General features: G+C 38.7%; 1 protein-coding gene across 3 annotated transcripts in view; it reads right to left on the bottom strand.

Moving 5' to 3' along the window:
* The window catches only part of npas3 (neuronal PAS domain protein 3), a 268,530-nt gene that overhangs the window by 142,741 nt on the left and 105,289 nt on the right, over positions 1–20,500 (bottom strand). For all 3 annotated transcript variants that reach the window (XM_023352222.1, XM_023352224.1, XM_023352225.1), the window contains one exon: positions 14,964–15,208. In XM_023352222.1, the coding sequence (XP_023207990.1) occupies positions 14,964–15,208 (245 nt within the window). The remainder of the gene's footprint in view (positions 1–14,963; positions 15,209–20,500) is intronic.

Raw genomic sequence — 20,500 nt, 5'->3', positions numbered from 1 at the left:
ATCAAAAGCAATTCAACCAGGAAACAACAGTTATCCAGTCATAAACAATCAATGTCATTTAATGGCATTTATATAAGAACAACTGACTGACTTTCTTTCATTGTAATCAAATTGCATTTAGAGCTTTAGATTTCATTTAACAATAATGTGATAAAACTATAACTTCAATACCTTTATGTCAGTTACACATGTTTTTGTCATTGATTTGTTTTCTTTTTGATTGTTTGATGCTAACAGATAATTAACAGTTTGATGCTACTTTGAAAGTAGAAAATGAGGCAAAGAGGAGGGGAAGGTGAACTAATCCAGATGTAGGATAAATGAATGGAGGCAGAGGGGAGGGCAGCCAGCAGACATGGGGATGGAGAACAGGAGTATTTCAGAGAACAGATATGAGTGTTATTAAGAAACGGCTGAACTGCTAACCGAGCGTTCAGATGGCGGTACAGCTGAATGCTTCACGCCCCAGCAAACATAAGCCTGGCTGCACTCTCGCTCTTCCTCTGCCATTTATAATTCTCTCCCTCTCTGATCCATTCATCTCTTTCTCTGTGTCCTCCAACTCTCCCCTCTTAGATTTTTGAATTGTAAAAAATCCATTAAATCCATTGGTTTCGATCAGAGAGTGCATCACTGTCTGTATGTTCTCATCTTTGTGTACACCTCCACAACTTCATTTTGTGTGACTGAATGTGTGTATGTGTCCATGTGCGTGTGTGAGACAGAGACAGAGTGGACGATTGAAACACAGCAAACAAAATTTCATTTAATGTCTCCTGATAAACTTGCAGACAATTTGGGGAAATTAAAAGCTTCTATTGGTGCAAGTATATTTTGGTAAGGTGTTACATACCCATATTAAAATAATAATAATAATAATAATAATAATAATAATAATAATAATAATAATAATAATAATAATAATAAAACAAAATGTAAGACTCAATGAAATCTATTGAGTTTTCTTAGGCAGAAACTTTTAAACTACTTTGATTGATTATTTGAACTTCTGTATTGTTTGATAATGATCGTCAGACAGACAATCCTCTTATTCAATATCTACATGCTCCCTCTAGCTCAGGTTACAACAGGAAATAGGACTAGTTACCATAACTACACAGATGATATACAGCTGTAAACTGCAGTTGATCCAGAACGCTGCTGCTGGCATTCTCACTAAAACCAGGAAGATAGAACACATCACCCAGTTCTAAAGTCCTTCCACTGGCTCCTGGCAGCTCAGAGAATAGACTTTAAAATACTGATGTTAGTATTTCAGTCACAGAAATCATGGCGACTTGAGGGCACTATTGAGCCACTGTACAGGGTGCTTAAATAGAACATTAACATTTGGTCTGCACAAGCCTGGAAAGTAGTGGGTTGATTTTTACTACATGGTTTTCTGACATGTACAGAGTTTCCATAGTAAGTATAATTTAATTTTTTTTCGTAGGATATATTCCACTATGCAAAGAGAATCTAAACTCTACAGCCCCACATATTCCATAAACAGAAGATTTATGTATTTACTGTATGTGCAGCTGCTGTTTACCAGTTTTTTTCACAAACAGCTGTGGGAGGAGGGAGGAAAATAATTATAAAAGGGGGGGGGGGGACCCTTTGACTCAAACTAAGGCCGTTAACTAATTACCAACATATATCACTGCTAGCTCCGACAAGCCAATTACATCTGACTGGAAATACTTTACTTTGTCAAACACACGCTTTTCATGTTGGCTTTAATTCAGTGTCAAAACTTCTGCTACTTTATACTGGAGCAGTGATTGACTACTTACAGTGAGAACTGCATAATGTCACATTGGTCTAAGAAATAAAGAGGAATGAAACATGAAAAAATGACAAGAAAAAAAATATACAGATATTTGGCAAAGGTTTGTATTTCGTCTTGGTTAAAATATTTGCTTACTGATCGGCATTCCCCCCTTATGCTACACTGACTAGATGTATCTGAAAGAAGTGGAATCTGACAAATATAAGTCTAAAAGCTCTCCTGGAAATGTTTCGGTTTAAACCAGACTATCTCTGCCTGCATTTGGCCATGAAGCTATTTTACAACAGCCTGGAATGATCCCACTCCACTTGAGAATCAAGTCTTAGATCTGAGTTAAGTACAAATGCTTGCAGACACTTAATAAGACAAAAACATGTCTTTCATACGAAACCCTGCAGAGAGAAGCCCAGCCTGATTCAATAAGGGGACCGTCTCTTACTACCTTTGTGTTCTACGTGATTGCAGAGCCTTTCTGGGGGTAAACAGAAAAAAGAACCAATAATTTCTGTCATTACAACACATTGTTAGACAACGGTATTTCCTAGAGCGGTTTTCTGTTTGTCAACAAAAAAATAAAGATAGAAGACATAAGGGGAAAGGTGCTTGAGTAATTGTTTCCATAGTGATTATGTTCTTTTTGGCTGTGCCAGTCTGTGACAGCATGCAGAAAGAACGAGGAAAGAATTAAGGAAAAAAATGAGATGAGCAAAACACCCAGCAGCCCCGTCGGCAGCCGAAAGCAATTTCCTCGTCTAAATTTAGTTATGCAAAGCCTATGGGCATCATCAGCATTTAGTAATTAGTTTTATAATTACTGCTGTTTCCCTCTTCCTCTGTCATTCCATTTTTCCTTACACTGCAACTGGGGAATCTAAACATCTCACACTTGCAGCTGGACAAATTACTTTGTTTATTAAGTTTGAGCATGCATGGCTGGTAGTTTTAGCTAGATGGAGTGACATCTGCGCTGCAGAACCACGCAGTGCATAGCTGAGGGCCAGCGACGGCGCCACAGGTTTCTGCAGCAGCGGAGCTGAAGCTGCCATTTACAAGCTTATAACACAGAGAAGCAGCAGATCCCCAGCTTGTTGCTTTTTTGGGTTTAAGATGAGATTTGTGGGTAAAGGACTGAAGTGACAGTAAAGGGGGGAATGAGAAAGAATTAACCATTATCATACAGTGTGCACATGGTGTAATCCGAATTGGAGTTTCAAATGCTTTGGCTCACCCCTACTGTGCTGCAGTTAAAGAGGAGGGCTGCGTTATGTTGTATGAGACAGCCAAGGGAACATAATACTGCTGTTATATGGCCAATATACTGAATTTAACAGCTGGAGGGAGATACTTGTTAGCATGCACAAGCAGGAACAAGCTGTTAGATGAAGATCATTCTGAGATGTTCGGCCACAAATCTGCAACAATGTGCCGTTTAGCTTCTCTTATTCCCAGAGGTCATCATTTCAAAGCATCGTTTTGCCAAGACATGTACATTTGTTTAAAAAGGTTTCTGTGGGAACAGTGGAATTTATTTGAAGTTTTGGCCATGAAAATGTGTAAAGAGAGAAGGAGGAAGCAGAGGTCCCAGAATCAGGAATCAAACATCAGACAGCTGTCAGTGGTCTGGGGTCTACACTCCACCTCCACTCCATGCACCACCCCAAGATGTACACCCCATCAGTGTAAGGCTTAACTTAGTTCTTAAGTTTGTTTTCTAATTTCCCTTCAACGTGATGAAACATGAAAACATCACGTGATGCCATCACATTGGCATCACGTGATGTTGTGGGTTACAGCCCACTGCAGTATTCTGGAGTTCAATGATCACATTTAAAGATTAATTCCAAAAACCTCATGCCACTATTTTGGAATATTCTAACTTATAAAACAAATTTGTTTAAATGGGCAGTATTATGTATTTTCCAGGCACATGTTACCATGTTAAAACACAGTCAGGTAATTGTTACTTTTGGTTATAAAAATGCTGTAAGTCAAACATGACTTCAAAGAAATCTGACTTTGTAATTTGACATCTTAAAATTGCACCTTGGTCTCTTTAAGAAGCTCCTGCTCTTTCTGACACTCTGACTTCAGCAGGTCATCTCAATAATTATTCTCATGTAACCGGTTTTACGTTGACAAACCTCCTTTGGACTCAGCAGTAGTTCCTATGATGAAAGAATCATAGGTTAGTGCAAAACTGACTCAAAAAGTCAGTTTTGCACTAACGTTTAAAACAATATTTGTGAAAGGTTTCAGATGAGACTTAATAAATACACAAAAAGTACAATTTTCATTTGATTCAAATTTGTATCCTCTCAGATTTAAGGTTCTAATATGGTAATCTGTACCAACACATTTACCAACACAGTAGTTGTGTTGGTAAATTAAACACAGTAAACGTGTTTAATTTAACAACAGTGTTAATGTTATTTAACACTGCAAAATATTATTATTATATTAACTATTATATTAACTATCTATTATTAGTTATTATATTAACATGCTGCAACAAGCATCTTAACTTGAATTTGACAGAGAATGTGGATTGAGCTAAAAGGCTTGGAGGGGAAGGAAGTCTTGGCATCTCAAAGACTGAAATAACAGCAGAGACTTAAAAAAAAACCTAACAGATACAAGAAGTGTTTGACTGATGTAATCCAAACAATATTTTGCCAACTGAATATTAAGAATTGGTATTTAAACTTTCAAATATGCCATTTTTTTTATAAAATGAAAAACTCTAATTTTGTATTGCTTGATTATATTTTGAGAGATACTTATGTGATCTCAATACATATGTATTGAACATATAATACATTAATATGTTCCAACCATTTTTTATAACATAAATTTATTGAAGTACTGCACAAGCAACAATATCATGAAGTTTAGCGCCATTTCTACTCTTTAGTCAAAAAATTTTTTCTCAATCTTCAATTATCAGCTTTAATATTTTGACAGTGCAGGAGCACAAAACTGTAGCTGCTGTCCTCCAAACTCAAATCTGTGCTATTTGTTAGAACCCAAACTGTGACATTCTGGAGGCTGGCTGAGAATATTTCACATGAGAAACAAAATGACCAAAGATGGCTCTTTTCTCAATGTGCTTTGATTATTACGGCTATTTGTCTTGTAATTTATTACATTTCTGTAAAAATGATTTTTACACCAATGACAGTCTGGTATGGTAAAAAAATCATTTGAGTTTTTTTTTCTTTATTTTATGTAAATTTCTAAATCTAAAGATTTAAAACATTCAAAAGTCCTTGTGCTGCTTTAGTTGAAGTATAATGAATACTTCAGCACATCGAAACAATACTTTAGATATATGTTATAAATAAATACATAAGTACATTTGCTTGAAAAAATATATTTGTTTCAGTAACTTCCAGAGCAGTGTAAATGCTTTCTTTCCTGTGGTATATTTTTGGACATCAGGCTTCAGTCTGCAGTGTCTTTAGGTGCATCAAGAGCTGCTATTTTGTGTCCCATACTCACTACATTCACCCTGTTTGAAGAGCTCCAGGCTGTTCACAGGGATAATGCTGAATCACTATTGGACGAGAGGCTGCAGGCTGAGTTGTGGAGGTGGGAGGGGTCTTATGTGAGCGCGGTGTTTATCCGGGTGTTGGGGTCACTGTGTTTCCTTAGTATAATGGAGGAAGCCATTAGCCCAGCCAGCAGGCTGCATCATAAAAACGTCAGCTGGTACAAAGAGATGAGATGGATCATAACGAGAGCAGACTCCCGCTGCTCCCGCTCTCTGTCTCTCAGCCTCACTGATAGCCCCTGTCTCTCTAATTGACTCGTCTCGTTTATTTTTCTCTCTTTCTCCTCCATGTTGTCGTTATGCCTCTCATTTTTCTACTCGGCCTCATTTTTCTGATGCTTCTCTTTCTTTCCCTTTTATCTTTCAGCTCTGAGCCTTTGGTGACCTGGAGGTTAATTTCTGCATTGGACAGTAGTCTGGTGGTGGGTTATAATTGGTAGATGGTAAACACAGATAGGATACACCTGGAGAAACACAAAGTCAAATAATATTAAATCAAATACATGTTGTATGGAGCACACCAATACTGGCTTCTAAGTTATTTGGTATAGCCAGAACTTTTTTCTCCCTGTTCTTGGTGTGTCATTCACAACTAATACTTGATGCTCTTTGTCCCATTTGAGAGCTATTTAACAAGTCTCCATTTTTACCAGGCCTTGTCCAAACAGGAACACATTTAACCTTTTACCCAGGGTACAAACCTGGGAAATGGCATTTTTGTTTTTTTGGACTGGTCTGGTGAAAACCAGCCCCTTGTTCTATGCTTTGCTTCATCCTGAGGTTCTGGACCCTCCCGTGCTTCCTGGAGGTGTGGACTGGTTTGAGGTTTTAAATTTCAGCCGATCACTAAAGTTTGTCCATGACGTGTAAGGCACTGGTTGGGCACTATAAAGCTGACCAGAAGTTGCCTGCGCTGTAAACAATCATCCTCCACTGCAAAGAGAGAAGTGCAGATTGAAACGGGGCGGCTGTTAATGTTAATTCAATATTTGGAAGCGTGGCCAACATGACCTGAACGGCTTTGTGCTAAAACTACTGGCAGACTACAATTTTAAAACAGCAGAAAAATTGGTATTGTTGTTCCCAAATCCTCCTTCTGTTTACTGATTGTCTCTGTTGAAATTCAACCAGAGATATCAAGGTCAAGGGGAGGGGTCCAGACAGAGCTGGGAAGGAAGATGGGAATCAAGCAGAATTGCGTAAGAAGGCAAAGGCCAGGCTGAGTCTGGGGGAGGAACAAGACGTTTCAGGCCCTTCTTGATGTTTTTGGTTGGATGAAAACATTTCAGTAAACTGTCCTGTGTAGAAGTAGGTACTTTTAGCACCAACAAACTTTTTAGAAGAAAAACAACATTCTTGTATGAATGGGCTCCTGGGTAAAGTATCCATATTCCAACAGAATACTACCTTCACTTAGTAAAAGCTAAAAGTGCTTCTTCTACTCAAACAGTTTTCTGTTTTCTAGAGTTTAGATCAGGCCTAAAATTATCCAATCTGACCCGGCTTAAGCCCACAGGCACTGTGTCCAAGCCCAAACCGACATGACTGATTAACTTTAATTACAGGCCCAAGACTCAAATTAATTTAATGAAGATTTTACTGGTTTCATTTAGACCACCATTTTATGTAAGAAGTATAATTTCTCAAGTTTTTAGCTTTTGTTTAACATCTTCCAACTCCATGTTGTTGTTTTGGTAACTGCAGGGTGAGTCGGGTGCAAATCATCTGGGATGTGTGACTGATAGGAACTTATATCAGCTGTTGTTAAAGCAGAGGAAGCTGGAGCCGCGTCCACATGCAATGAACTGCGCTTGTTACAGTCTAATTAACTTCTGCACCTTACATTATTTTTTCTCTATAAGTTAAACCTTGTACTCCTTTATTTATAGCATAAAAAACAGATAAACATTTTATATCAAGCATTCTCATTTGACTTTCTCTATGCTGTATGTATTGCAGACATATTAAACTCGCAACAGAACCCTGAGCCCAACCGAACCGGGTCATCAAGCATATAATTCAGGCTCACCCCAAACATCTAAACTCTATGGCTTCTCCCTTTTTAGTTCTAGCTAAAATCAATGCTGCACAGTGTTACAATTTGAGATTTGAGATATATTTTTGGTATGGTGTTCTATCTAAGATAGACGACATCAGGACAGTTGATAGTTAAAACACATCCATATGCAAAGAAAGCTTACAGTGCAGCAGAAATAAAGAAAAAACATCCTGATTATACAAACTGTCCACCGGGGCCGTAGTCATAACAGTGACTACTGAAACCACAATTTTAACCTAGTTTTGTTTAATTGAAAGAAATGTTTTGAATTGAATATTAATAACAAAAACAGACACTTGTTTCCACTGTTGAAACTGAATAGTTGTCACAAAATGTGTGTGTTCAGGTTTTAGGTTACAGATCAGTGTTCTTAATATCTTCACCACTAGTTTGTATTTGCATGAATGAAGCATGCACAAAGCATGCTAGTGTTTCACTTTAGAAACTGTTGACATGTGGGTCAGAGAGTCCTTGTGCGCATGGGTGTGTGCGTGCATTGTGGGTGTGTGTGTGTGTTGACTCTAGACTGGCTCATGAAGTGTGGCATTTCGATGTCTGCTCCTCTCTGCATGCATAATGAATAGCCAGGTGTTGGGGGCTGCGGGGTGGGGGTTGTAGAGATGGTGGTGTGGTGGTGATGACACACATGTGCAGACTCACACACAAACACACCCCGATATAACAGACTGTCAGACACCTCCCAGAAGCCAAAACCCAATCACACACACTGTTGGACAAACAGACTGCATGCATATGTGGAAGCGTAAAGCCAGCCATAAAACCCCACACAAACAGACTAATCAAAATTCAGACACTTTAACTGGTGAGTGGTCAGTACTATAAACACACAAACACCATTATGTGCACTCATGCTAGCATATGCACACACACGCACACACCCAGACTCAGAGTCAGGATGCTTCAAAGGTCACGGTTGTTTGTGTAGAGTCCTGTAGCAGATGTGGAGATCCTTTGACAGGATGTCAAAACCTCCAACGCTAAACTGGAGAAGAGCAACTGATGGGTCAATTACTGCAAAGGTCAATCGGAGAGGAGAAAGTCGAAGAGGTGGAGGATAGGAAGGAGTGGAAGAGGATGAGTATGAAGAGAAAAAAAGAGGAGAAAGTAACAACCTACACTGGAAAACTCAATGGGAAAATAAAGTCTGAAAACAAAGTTGGGAATTAGTCTGGTTAGCGCAGTTAGCAATTCACAAAGCAATTTCTATACATAACCCTTAGAAACGCTGCCAGCAATTTCAAATCCAACATATTTAGAAGCAAGTTTTAAAAAGAATATTTCATTCAGACTTCTATCTTTCTTCTGAAAGTCTTGTTCTGTCTTGTTGGCTAAATGGACCGCTGGCATATCCCGAAAATGGACCGCTGGCATATCCCGACATGTTAAAGAAAATAAAATGTATCTCTTACCTTCCTCCATGTTTCATTAAGAACCATATTTACACTAAAATCCAACTTCTTCCTCATTCAGCAGCAGTCAACACAGAGAAATGTTGTCAGCTCAACTTGGTCAGGTTTGGTATAGTACATTTAGTGAACATAAAAAAAAAAAAAATCTGATTTGAATTTCTGACCTGCTGATCAGTCTTAAGAATGGTCAGATTTTAGTCTATTTTGAGTTGCATCTCTGTGAGAACTCATTCTCATCTCTAGGTGAAATCTGCACTAGAGTTTAGATCGCCTAAAAAATCCAATCCTGGACCAAGTCCATAAACATTGTGTCTAAACCAACCCGATTTATCACCTTTAATAAGAGGCCCAACGCTGAGTTAAACATATTATTGTAACTGACCATTTACTGCTTCCGTTTTTATAGCACCTTTTGGGTAAGGAATTTAAGTTCTAATCTTTTTAGGTTTTGTATAACATCTTTCTGCTTCATTTTGTCACTTGCATTCGTCTAGGATATGACTGATAGGAGTGGAGCAGGACGAAGCCGTGTATGCATTTGTTGTGAAGTGCACTGGGCTGATTAACTTCTAAACCTTTTTCTTTCTTTCATCAACAAGGTAAGCTGCCTCCTCCTCTCTTTTCTCTGTTCTGTATATACTGTAATTAAACATACACAGAAGCCCAAGTCTGACCCAGCCTGACCATCAAGCACATCATTTTGCCCCAACCAGGCCCAATTTTCAGGTCTGAACTGTAATCCGCGCTCTGCTGCCATACTGGAGACTGAAATTACAAGCCTCCAGCTCTTCCTTCAAGCAAAGGAAGATCTGATTTTATATCTTTGACGCTTAAAAAATAATTATCTGCACTAATGCTTTTACCATATATTGTATTTAAATGAAGTATACTGTGATATAAGGTCATAATTGTTGAGAATTCTGTGTTTATAGGAATTACAGCCAGTACCAAAGACCAACGTGGCTTGAGGTTTAGATTGTGTTAAATAAATCTGTGTATTTTGAAAAAAATACACAGCTGGCTTTACAAAAAGATGACAGGAACAACACAAACACGGCTTTGTGCTAAAACTACTGGCAGACTACAATTTTAAAACAGCAGAAAAATTGGTATTGTTGTTCCCAAATCCTCCTTCTGTTTACTGATTGTCTCTGTTGAAATTCAACCAGAGATATCAAGGTCAAGGGGAGGGGTCCAGACAGAGCTGGGAAGGAAGACGGGAATCAAGCAGAATTGGCCTTTGCCTTCTTACGCAAGGCCTTTAAAGGCAAAGGTAGTACTGACCATCGCTTCCAGTGCACTCGCTTCCATAACTGTTCTGCAACTCATTTGTTACTTGGAAATAAATTATTTAAACTGTGTGTAAAATCCAGCTATTCCTTCTGTTTTGTTCAGCACAAGAGGAATAACTCAGCTTTTAAGTGTAAAATTTCAGCAGATGATGGCTTACATCACATCTGTCCTCATTGCATTGAGGAATCTCCAGCCGATTCCACGTTCATCCTGACGATGAAGAAGGCAGCACACCGATAGGAATCAAAGACACAAACAGTACACAGGCACAACCATCTAGTTTTCACTCAGATATTATACTACAACACATTTGTTTAGATGGCATGGGATAGTGAAAAAAATCTAATATATTTTAACATTAATTTATACTTGACTTTCTCCCTGGAACCTGGTGAGTCAGTTAAATGGATCAGTCACCAGAATGCCTTTGTAAGCTGCAGCTGTGCACTAGAAACAATCACATGGAATAATCCTAAATATGCATCCTCCATTCTACAGCCAGGTTCTGCGGTTTTGGAGTGTGTTTATTCCTAAACAGGGGACAACTGTGACCTGATGTAAAGACAGAGGCACATTCCTCACATTTGCTGGACTTGATGTTTCAATTTTCCAATCTGGATCAAGCTATTAGCTCTGTGAACGGAGTGGAGACTTAGACAGCACGTGCAAACCAGAGGCAAAAGTTTACACAAATAGTGCAACTTCATGAACTAGACCATCTGTCTAAATTGTGTCAATCTACATGTAGCAGACACACACACACCCCCACGCCCACCCCCGCACACACACAAGTGTACTATTTGCCTATCTGTTGTGTTCATTAAAATGCATGTGCTTCTTCAAAGCACTGACAACAATGCTGCCATCTGGTACTAGAGAAGGAGTGTGTGTATGATCATATATGGGACGAACATGTGTGTGGAAATACCTCTACACAAATGTAATACACACATCACAAACACAGACACTAATCTCATCACCCATGGACTTAAATCATGTTCTAGTACATATTCCACCTTTAAATTCCCACACTCTACACCAGAAACTTCAGACGCTAAGCTTTCATTCACAGGTCATCCCTACAAGCCCAAAAGCCCTTTTTAAAGCAAATACCCCACTCCTACTCTAAATGTGTTGCACAAAGGACCAATTTCAAAGGCAAATTCCACTTAGATTCACAAGAGCCGTGTGTATTCTGGTACTCCAGGCAGAAATTCATCAAAGCTTAATGTTCTTTTCACAGAAAATCACTTAGTGCAGAGGCTGGCTGTCTATGTGAGTGTGTGTTTCTACAATGTTTCATTGTTGTGTGATAGCTGCTTAAAGCGCCAAGCAGTCACAGCAGCATCACATGCAGTAAACCTTTCACGGCTTCCAGTATGTTCAGCCTCATAAGAATGAGGTTTATTTAAAGACAAACAGGCCATAATGAAAATGACATGGAGGACAAACAGTCAAAGACTCACACACAAGAACTGGGTTAAATGTAAGCTTAATTCTTTCAATCTGAAATCAAGTTACTTTGATTTTTCTTCAAAAATACATGCTTCATGAAAAGATGTGTGTGTGTGTGTGTGTGTGTGTGTGTGTGCGTGTGTGTGCGCGCGTGCGTGTGTGTGTGTGTGCGTGAAGGGGTTTGTGCGTAGGCGCGTGTGTGTGTGTTTGTATAAAGGACAACTTTCACAGTATTTATCAACAGGCTGGTCATTTGTGCAAAGTGTGGACATTTTCCTGATTCTCACTGTTTTTGCTGTTCTACTGCATTCTACTAGTTAGGTGTGGAGGTGTGGTGTGAATGAGATTAAGGAATAGAGTAGTAAGGGTTAGGCTTAGGGATAATGTCTGGGTTAGGCATGAATGCAGTTACTAAAATGAATGGAAGTCAATGCAAACCTTGATTGTACAGACGTACAAGGATCTGTGTGTGCGTGATTTTGCTGTGAAGATTAACAACTGTTAATTTATAATTCTGATATAACACACACATATCTACATTTTTAGTAAGGAAATTATCCAGATTTTGCGAAAAGGGGTTCCTCTCTGATTGGAAGACGGCTGTTTGGAATATTCTTCGTATGTGTTGAAAATGCAAAAGGTATTACTGGTGCCATACCATCCACTACCCTCACTGGTGGTTTCAGGCAGATTCCTGACCACATAAGAGGTCAATCTGAAAAATAAATCTGTCATTTTTTCCTCCTCCCAGAAATCTCGGTTTGGTGTGATTTCTGGGCAGGCTGTCCTCACTGCAATGCAGAACGAACGGGACGGACCTCTTTGAATTTTGTTTATTAACCTCTGCATATGCAATTGAAATAATGTTTAAATTCTAAAATAAAAAAGCAACAGCAGGATTATACTCACAATTTGGACAACTGTGTCTTTGTTTCAGAAATGCAAATGGCAATGTGCTCCAATAAAAGTGGTATGAAAAAGTCTTACAGGGGTAAAAATGATCAAAAAAGGTCCAAAACATATGAATGGATCATATTTAGTATATTTTTAAAAATCCCAATTAAATTTCCCAATTTGTCAGTTTTCCTGTGTGACTGAATAACAGAACAGAATGCTTTTATTGTCACTATACATATGAGCCATGAGATCCAAATCTCCAATTTCAGGCCACAAATTTTGTTCTTACTATTTCTTCTGACTAGAGGTGCACAGATATATCAGCCAGACAATTTATTTTCCCCGAGTTTCTTAATTTTGGGAGATTGGTAATCAGCTGATACTTACATGTGAATCCGATCTTATCCACTGATCTTAGCTAAATTGGCAAGGGTCTAAAAATTAGCCACAATCCTGTTTTGCTCTGCAGTGAGAGGTTTGACTGACTGACCAGCCCATCAGGTAACGTCTGCATATTTACAGTTAACAACAGTCACCCCACTGTTGCCAACTCAGTGACTTACTATCTTTAGCAACATTTCAGGCAAAAAAATGGTATTGGCTAAAATCGAAATCAGCAGGTCAGGCTTTTTAAAGATCAGTAATCAGTGATTGTCCAGAAAACTGCAATCAGTTCAGCACCCTTAAGTCTGACATATGTGCTCTCTGCTGACTCCCCAAAAGCATCCACACCAAAAAACCCTGGAAGACTACTTCCTTGTAGGATTCTTACTTGGGTTTTAATGTATTTCTTACAAATAAGAGGTAAAACATCCATATATACAGTACAGACCAAAAGTTTGGACACAGCTTTTAATTCAATGAGTTACCTTTATTTTCATGACTATTGACATTGTAGATTCACACTGAAGGCATCAAAACTATGAATATCACATGTGGAAATATGCACTAAACAAAAAAGTGTAAAACAACTGAAAATAGCCCTTATATTCTAGTTTCTTCAAAGTAGCAACCTTTTGCTGTGATTACTGCTTTGCACACACTCTGCATTTTCTTGATGAGCTTCAAGAGGTCGTCACCTGAAATGGTTTTCACTTCATAGGTCAACCTGCCCTGTCAGGTTAATAAGTGGGATTTATTGCCTTATAAATAGTCATGAAAATAAAGAAAACCCATTGAATTAGAAAGGTGTGTCCAAACCTTTGGTCTGTACTGTATATATTAAGGATGCTCCGATCAGGTTTTTTGCTGCCGATACCGATCACCCATGAGGCCAATCTTTGCTGATCACCTGAATTGGTAGTTGATTTTTTGCATTAGGTATAAATGCTGCTATGTGATCTGGCAAAATTAAAAAAATGATCTGGCAATAAATTCACCTAATTTAGACATGAAACATGCAAAATACTTGCAGGCACAATGCAGCAGCTACTCAGTCAAAAGGACAACTGAAAAACCTGAAAGCAGTAATATAATATTTAACAGCAAGGTTCTCAGTACCCTAAATTATACATGAGTCAAATAAATCTCATAACACTTGTATCAAATAATGTCTAGTAAAAGAGGGAAACATTCATTCAAAGTCAAATGTAAGTTGCATCAAAGTAAACAATCCCGAGTTACTAAACCCAAACTTCCTGAGAACATGGTTAGCTGATTAATCCTGGTTCTGATTGGCTGGTTCTGACATAGTTGAGTAATTCTGCAAAACACAGGGAGGAGGCAGAGGAGATCGATTATTATTTTTTAATAAATTATCTGCCATGTTCGGAAATGGCGAAAGTTTTAATATGTGAATTTTATGTTGTTATTGTTGTTTACGTTACCTGCTGCAGCTTTAAGCAGCGTGAGAGTTCACTGCGCATGGAGATTGAGAGGCGCTAAGTTTGTGAAACAAACAACACCAGTAGCATTAGCAGCGGTTCAACAGCAAGAGCAGAACCAGTGTCTTACACCGTTAGCTCGAAGACTTGAATTATTTTTCTGGTTATTTGTTTAACTTTCTCACCGTGATGCTAATCCGGGTGAGTGTTGGTAGTTGTGCGCTGTTTTACCTGCTATCTGGCTGCTCCGGATGTCCTTTTGTTCTTGCATTGAGCCTCGATATAGCCAAACTCCATCAAGTGCTTGTTTTTTAAATGCTATATTAGATTTGTTGTGTTGATGCATTTTGATGTGCTTCACCTCCGAGGTAATTTTCTGTCGCAACACGCAAACTTCCCCCATTCACGTTAAAGTTCCACACCACAGGATTTGTTGCCGCGCGCTTGCGCAGTGTGAAGGAAAGATGAGATCAGCTGCACACGCCAGCTGCGAAGTGAGATAAATGTGATCGGTTTTGGTGATCGCCAACAGGAGACGTGATCAGCGATCACTGATCATACACTTTTTCACGGAAATCGGCCGATTATGATCGGTGGCCGATCGATCGGTACATCGGTAATGTCCGGACAGATTACCGGACATTACTAAAAGTGTGAACCCTACCTTTCACTGAGGTGTTGGGCGGGGGTCCCTCAATCCGCAGGTTCCATGGCGGATCCCCTTGGTTGGCAAAGTCCCTCATCTTCAGGTAGCTGATTGTGAGGCGGATGATGGAGGCCTTGTCCAGCTGGCTGGTGATGGCACCGGGCAGCGGCAGCATCTTGGCTAATTCATAGAATTCAAAGTTCTCTTTCCCTCGCCGTGACCTTGCAGCGTCCCTTGACTTCTCCTTCCGGAGAGCCTGCAGCCTGGACACACAGCAACCACAGAGCAATGTCAGGAATCTAATTATGAAGATGATATGACAAATGTGATTTAGTAGAAAATGTCTACAACACAGAAAAAAATATCAGATTAGTGCATTAAGTTCTTTATCAAAGAACGTGTCTCTGATGTAATTTTAATGCAGATTTTAGTTATTGTGTTGCATTTGGGTAAACAACAGAATAAAATAAAACCTAAACTTGGCTAAAAGCTAACTTTTCACAGCAGTCCTTTCTTTCACATTGGTTAAACTTTGACTCCTTCAGACAAAACTTAAAAATTTGCTCATTATAACAAAGCTACACCACAAAGTAATGACATTCAGGCTTTAAGGTTTTCCTGAATTTCTTATTCATAAAATTTTACGTTCAACTCTGTTACTTTACATCAAAGAATAACTCTGTTTACTTTCTCTCTCACCCTTGAACAACAACTGTGACAAACACTTTTTCCTGCGGCCGCTCATCATCGTAGGACGCCATTATGAATTAACCTGGCAATAAATCAGCTGCTAAAAACCTCTGTGGGCTTCCTGTTGGCCACACACACGTGCACACATGCATACACACAGACAGGAAGACAGGTGATTAATTTTTACTGGAAAAAAGAAACAGGGGGACGGAATGAGGGGATGAGATGGAGAGATAGCACACACACTTGTTTGGGGACTTGTTTAGGGCTAGAGATGAAAAATGACTGTCATCTGGCCAAGAATATCATTTTCATATTGTTTCCCATTCACATATCAGGGAGCATAAACAATAAATGGAGAGAAGGAAATGTGCTGCTTTTTTAACTAACTTCTTTTGTCAGATTAGAAGTTGCAAGATTTTCTTTATTAATTTGTTAAGGCACTTTACAGCATCAACATGCTCTGTATAAAGAATTAAAAGTACATTTTGGAATTAGCAACCTTTAAACAGGTATTACATGCACTTTTCATTAAACCCATATTTCTGTTTTAATTGTTTTATACTGGTCTGTTTTATACTCAATTAATCATACAGTAAATAGAAACAAATTCATCGATTTCCATTTGCAGAATATTTTCTCTTTCTACCAATTAAACTACTTACAGTGTCACAATTTGCAGTTGTTGGTGAGGATGGAGGCTTGGTGAACTCAGGTTGTGGTGTGATTAGATGGTTTTAATGAAATCCAAAAGAGTACAAGGTTCAGGCAGCACAGGTGAGTAAAAGCAATAGTTCTGATACTGGTAGCAACTGGTAGTAACTCAACAGGACTGACAAAGTCATCTGATTTACAACTTACAACTTAAGACTAGGATCCGACGCAAACAAGAGACACGGGTAGGTTTAAATACACAGGGAAGGTAATCAGGGGAAACTAGGGTCAGCTAGGGCAATCAAGGGGAAGACGAGACAACACAGGAAGTAATTAACACAAAAACACATGAAAAAGATGCCTACACACAGATACAATACATTTCTAAGTAAATAGAAACCTGACAATCTAGGAGAGTTTTAAATGCAGAATAAGTAAATAGTGAATATTGCAGCCAGGTTGCACATGTCTGCTGCCATGAAATGTGATGGCATTTCATGGCAAAGCCAACAGTGAAATGAGCATGACCTCAGAATGCTTACATGATATGATAGTTACTGCAGCATGTGCAGATCAATATACACAAGCAAAGTCATAAAAAACAAAGAACAGCTCTCACTAACTTAAACCTGAGAGGCTAAAGAGCCATTCAAAAGAACTGGATCATTCATAAGCACCACATCACTGGTATTCTCAGATCACTGGGTAGAATTCACAGTATCCCATTGCATCATGACTGTTCATGTTACTTTGCCAGACTGTCACAATCTTTTTTCTTATGACAGAAAAAAGTATAAGTATTGCTAAGCTGCCTATCAAATAAAATTAATTTTATTTGAAATAATTTGGTTGGTATCCTGCAGTATATCATTACTTCATCCTCAGTAAGTGATGTAGAACCGAATGCAACTGTAGAACTTGATCCGTGTTCGGACTGTTTGGATGTATCTGAGCTTTCTGAGTTATCAAAAATATTAGCTACATCTAAACCTTTAACTTGAATATTGGACCTTGTCCCAACCAAATTATTTAAAGTGTCCCCTGTGATTACTGCCCCCATTTTAAAAATGATTACTCTTATCATCAGTAAATGGACATGTACCACAAGCTTTTAAGGTAGCTGTAATTAAACCTTTACTTAAGAAACCTTCTCTCGATTTAATTACAGATCTATATCTAATCTTCCTTTCCTATCTAAAATAAAAAAATAATATTTTCCAATGAAGTGTGTGAGCATTTAAATAGTAATGACTTGTCTGAGGAGCTTTAGTCAGGTTTCAGAGCTCATCTGAAACACTGTTGAAAGTTACTAATATTCTCTTGACTTCAGTGATGGACTTGTGTCTGTTCTGGTTCGACTAGGTCTCAGTGCTGCTTTTGACACAGTCAACCTCAATATTCTCTTAGAACAAAACAGTCCAGGCTACAAGACAGTAGCATCGTTTTGGTGACTGGCTGAGGCACAGTGCATGTCAGGAACCGAGAACAATAGAGGACAGTAACTCCACTTCCCATAAGACTATTCCACTTTCACATTTACTGACAAAAATAATAAAAACAAGTTCTGTAAGGTTCAAGTCAAAGTACTTGCTCCCTGGAATGTTTTGTGAAAATCATGGTCATTACCAAAAAACATGAGACAATGGTACAACATTGTAGAAGTTTATGGCTTTGTATTATTGTAGGTGTCATGGTGTGTGAGTTTTAGGATGGAGCAAAATGCAGGAATTAGCTGGGAGCATGGATCATGTTGATCATGAAAAATAAAAAAACATAAAAAATCTAAAGCTACAAAACACGACAGGGACCCAGAGCAGAACAAAACCATAAATCCAAGGAATAAGCTGGCAGGGGACAGAGGTAAGGAAAATAACTGGGCACAACAGGAGCAACCAGCCAGGAGTGTGAGCAGGAGTGTTTACATACTGAGAGGGTGAATGCTGGAACAAAGACCTGGGCTAATGAATTAATGGGCTGCAGGCGTGAGGGGAGAGAGCAGAAGGCAAGCTGAAGAGAGAGATAGAGAGAGAGAGAGAGAGAGAGAGAGAGAGAGAGAGAGAGAGAGAGAGAGAGAGACAGAATGGCACAGGGGGAAAGGAACAGTAACTAGGAAATTAATCTAACTAAAAATAACCAGACCTAAAAACCAGAATTAAACTAGGGAAACAATGGATAACTAGAGACAAGAAATAAACATAACTAGAAACATTAAGCAGGATTGTACTAAAGTAAAACAGAAACAAGACTGATCTAATCAAAGAAAGAGACTAAGGGACACAGAACAATCAAACCTAAAAAAAATCTATTCAAAACAATCCAGGACATAAAAGTATGTTTGGAAGTCGGTGCAAAACACAACCGCCATAAATTGTTTGTATTTGAGTTCAAAGTTCACAGACAATCAGCTGTATCAGAAATAACACAATGAGCAAATTATTAGTAATGTTTATGTTTTTGCTTTAATCATCCACCCAGGATCCAAAACTGAACATTGCAGAGTGTTCAGAAAGCTGCATGTGTTCCTTACCTCTCTCTCTAGATTCTGTTTTAGAAGATATGGATTATCCTTTTTGCTGTAGTCTCTGTGTCACTTCCACTTTCCCACACTGTCAAAATCACTTAGTTCCTAATTTCAACCTCTCTGCTCATCCAACGACCTATCTGAGAGGATCCTCCCAGGAAGACAGTCCCTACAGTCGCCTTCCTTTAGATTCATTATTATTCAGTCACTGCCTTTCAAACCTTCTGCTGCACAACAACAAGTTCATCCTCTCTGTGCTTGGATCTCCAAAGCTGCGTCTCTCCACTAACATCTATACCAAAGATAAAGTGAAGACATCGTTGTATGAGACCTAATGCTACATTTTTGCTTTGAACTAGAACAAGTTCACTTCGATAATTTTATCCATTTGGCAAAAACTATGAAATACCTGCTCTTAGCGGATGTTTAATTTGTTGCTTCACTTTGTAGCAAAAGAATAAATAACAACAAATAAATAAATAAGATCCCAGATTATTTTATTGAGACACCCATCTAAGTACTTGGCATGCAATGCTTCTATATCTGTAACAGTTATCATGATGGATGTCATAAGCTAAAGTTTTCTGTTTAAAAAGTTACTTCAAAAGCAAATAACAACAGAGGACCCACCTATCCGTAAGAATAGTGCAAGCTTTGACGAAAGCTCTGCAGCGTACAAGTCTGTGTGTGTGTGTGTGTTGGGGTGTGTGTGTGTGTGCATGAGCACGACATGGGTACAAGTGGCAGCAGACCCATGTTAGTGGTACTTGGGTCTTTTAGTGTGGTACAAGCAGTAAGAAGGAGGAGAAACAAGATGATAGTTTAAAAATGTCAGCCTTAGAGTTTCTGTCTGCAGTGGAACTTCCAACTGCAGAACTGTAGTAAAATAAATCAACAAAGCCTCATAGCCTCAGATTGTAGCTTAACTTTATGATCTTATACTTGTCTAATTGTATGTATTTGTTCTGTTACAAAAGCAGCCATTCTTACATTTTGTGTAATATTTTAAATGGATGGGCGGGTTACGTTCTCCTCACTGTGGACAACTCACTGCGAGGACAGACAGATTCTCCACCTGACTGTCCCCCCTCTCTGTTTTCACATAATGGTATGACCCCATATCCTCATAGGTGATTGGCCACAAGGCTGCCATGCTAATCAAAACAAAGTTCTGTCCTGACCAGCGACCGAGCGTGAGAGCTTAGCGGGGAAAGTGAAAAAAAGCAGGGAGTCGGCTCTTCTGATTCACTACAAAGCGCTGGCTCTTAGAGCCATCACCACAGCAACCACCCACACCAGAAGGAAGTTAAAGTAAAAGAGCATCATCAGAAGGGGCACAGCAGAGGCAATTTCACCTGAGCTGCAGTTAGAGGTACGTAACCAGGGTAACGGCAGAAGGATCTCCTCTCTGTGAACTTCTAGCTGGATATCTATAAAAATATAAACTTAAATAAGTCATCTATGTTGTTATGTGGTGCTGTTCTAATTAGTAACTACATTTCAAAAGGCTAATTTATAAATAACAGAACCCATTAATTAATAATTCATAAAATTACCAAACTACTTTTTTCCTTTATCCAATTCATCTCTGCTACTAGAATATTGTGGTAAAACAGAATAAACAAAACATCTATTGGTAACACTGTAAAACGGTAGAAAAGGCAACATGTGTCAAATTTAGCTTAGCTGA

Source organism: Xiphophorus maculatus, chromosome 19, assembly GCF_002775205.1.
Source record: "Xiphophorus maculatus strain JP 163 A chromosome 19, X_maculatus-5.0-male, whole genome shotgun sequence".
NCBI lineage: Eukaryota > Metazoa > Chordata > Actinopteri > Cyprinodontiformes > Poeciliidae > Xiphophorus > Xiphophorus maculatus.
The sequence above is the reverse complement of the archived record's forward strand: the minus strand, read 5'-3'. Positions and strand labels throughout refer to the sequence as shown.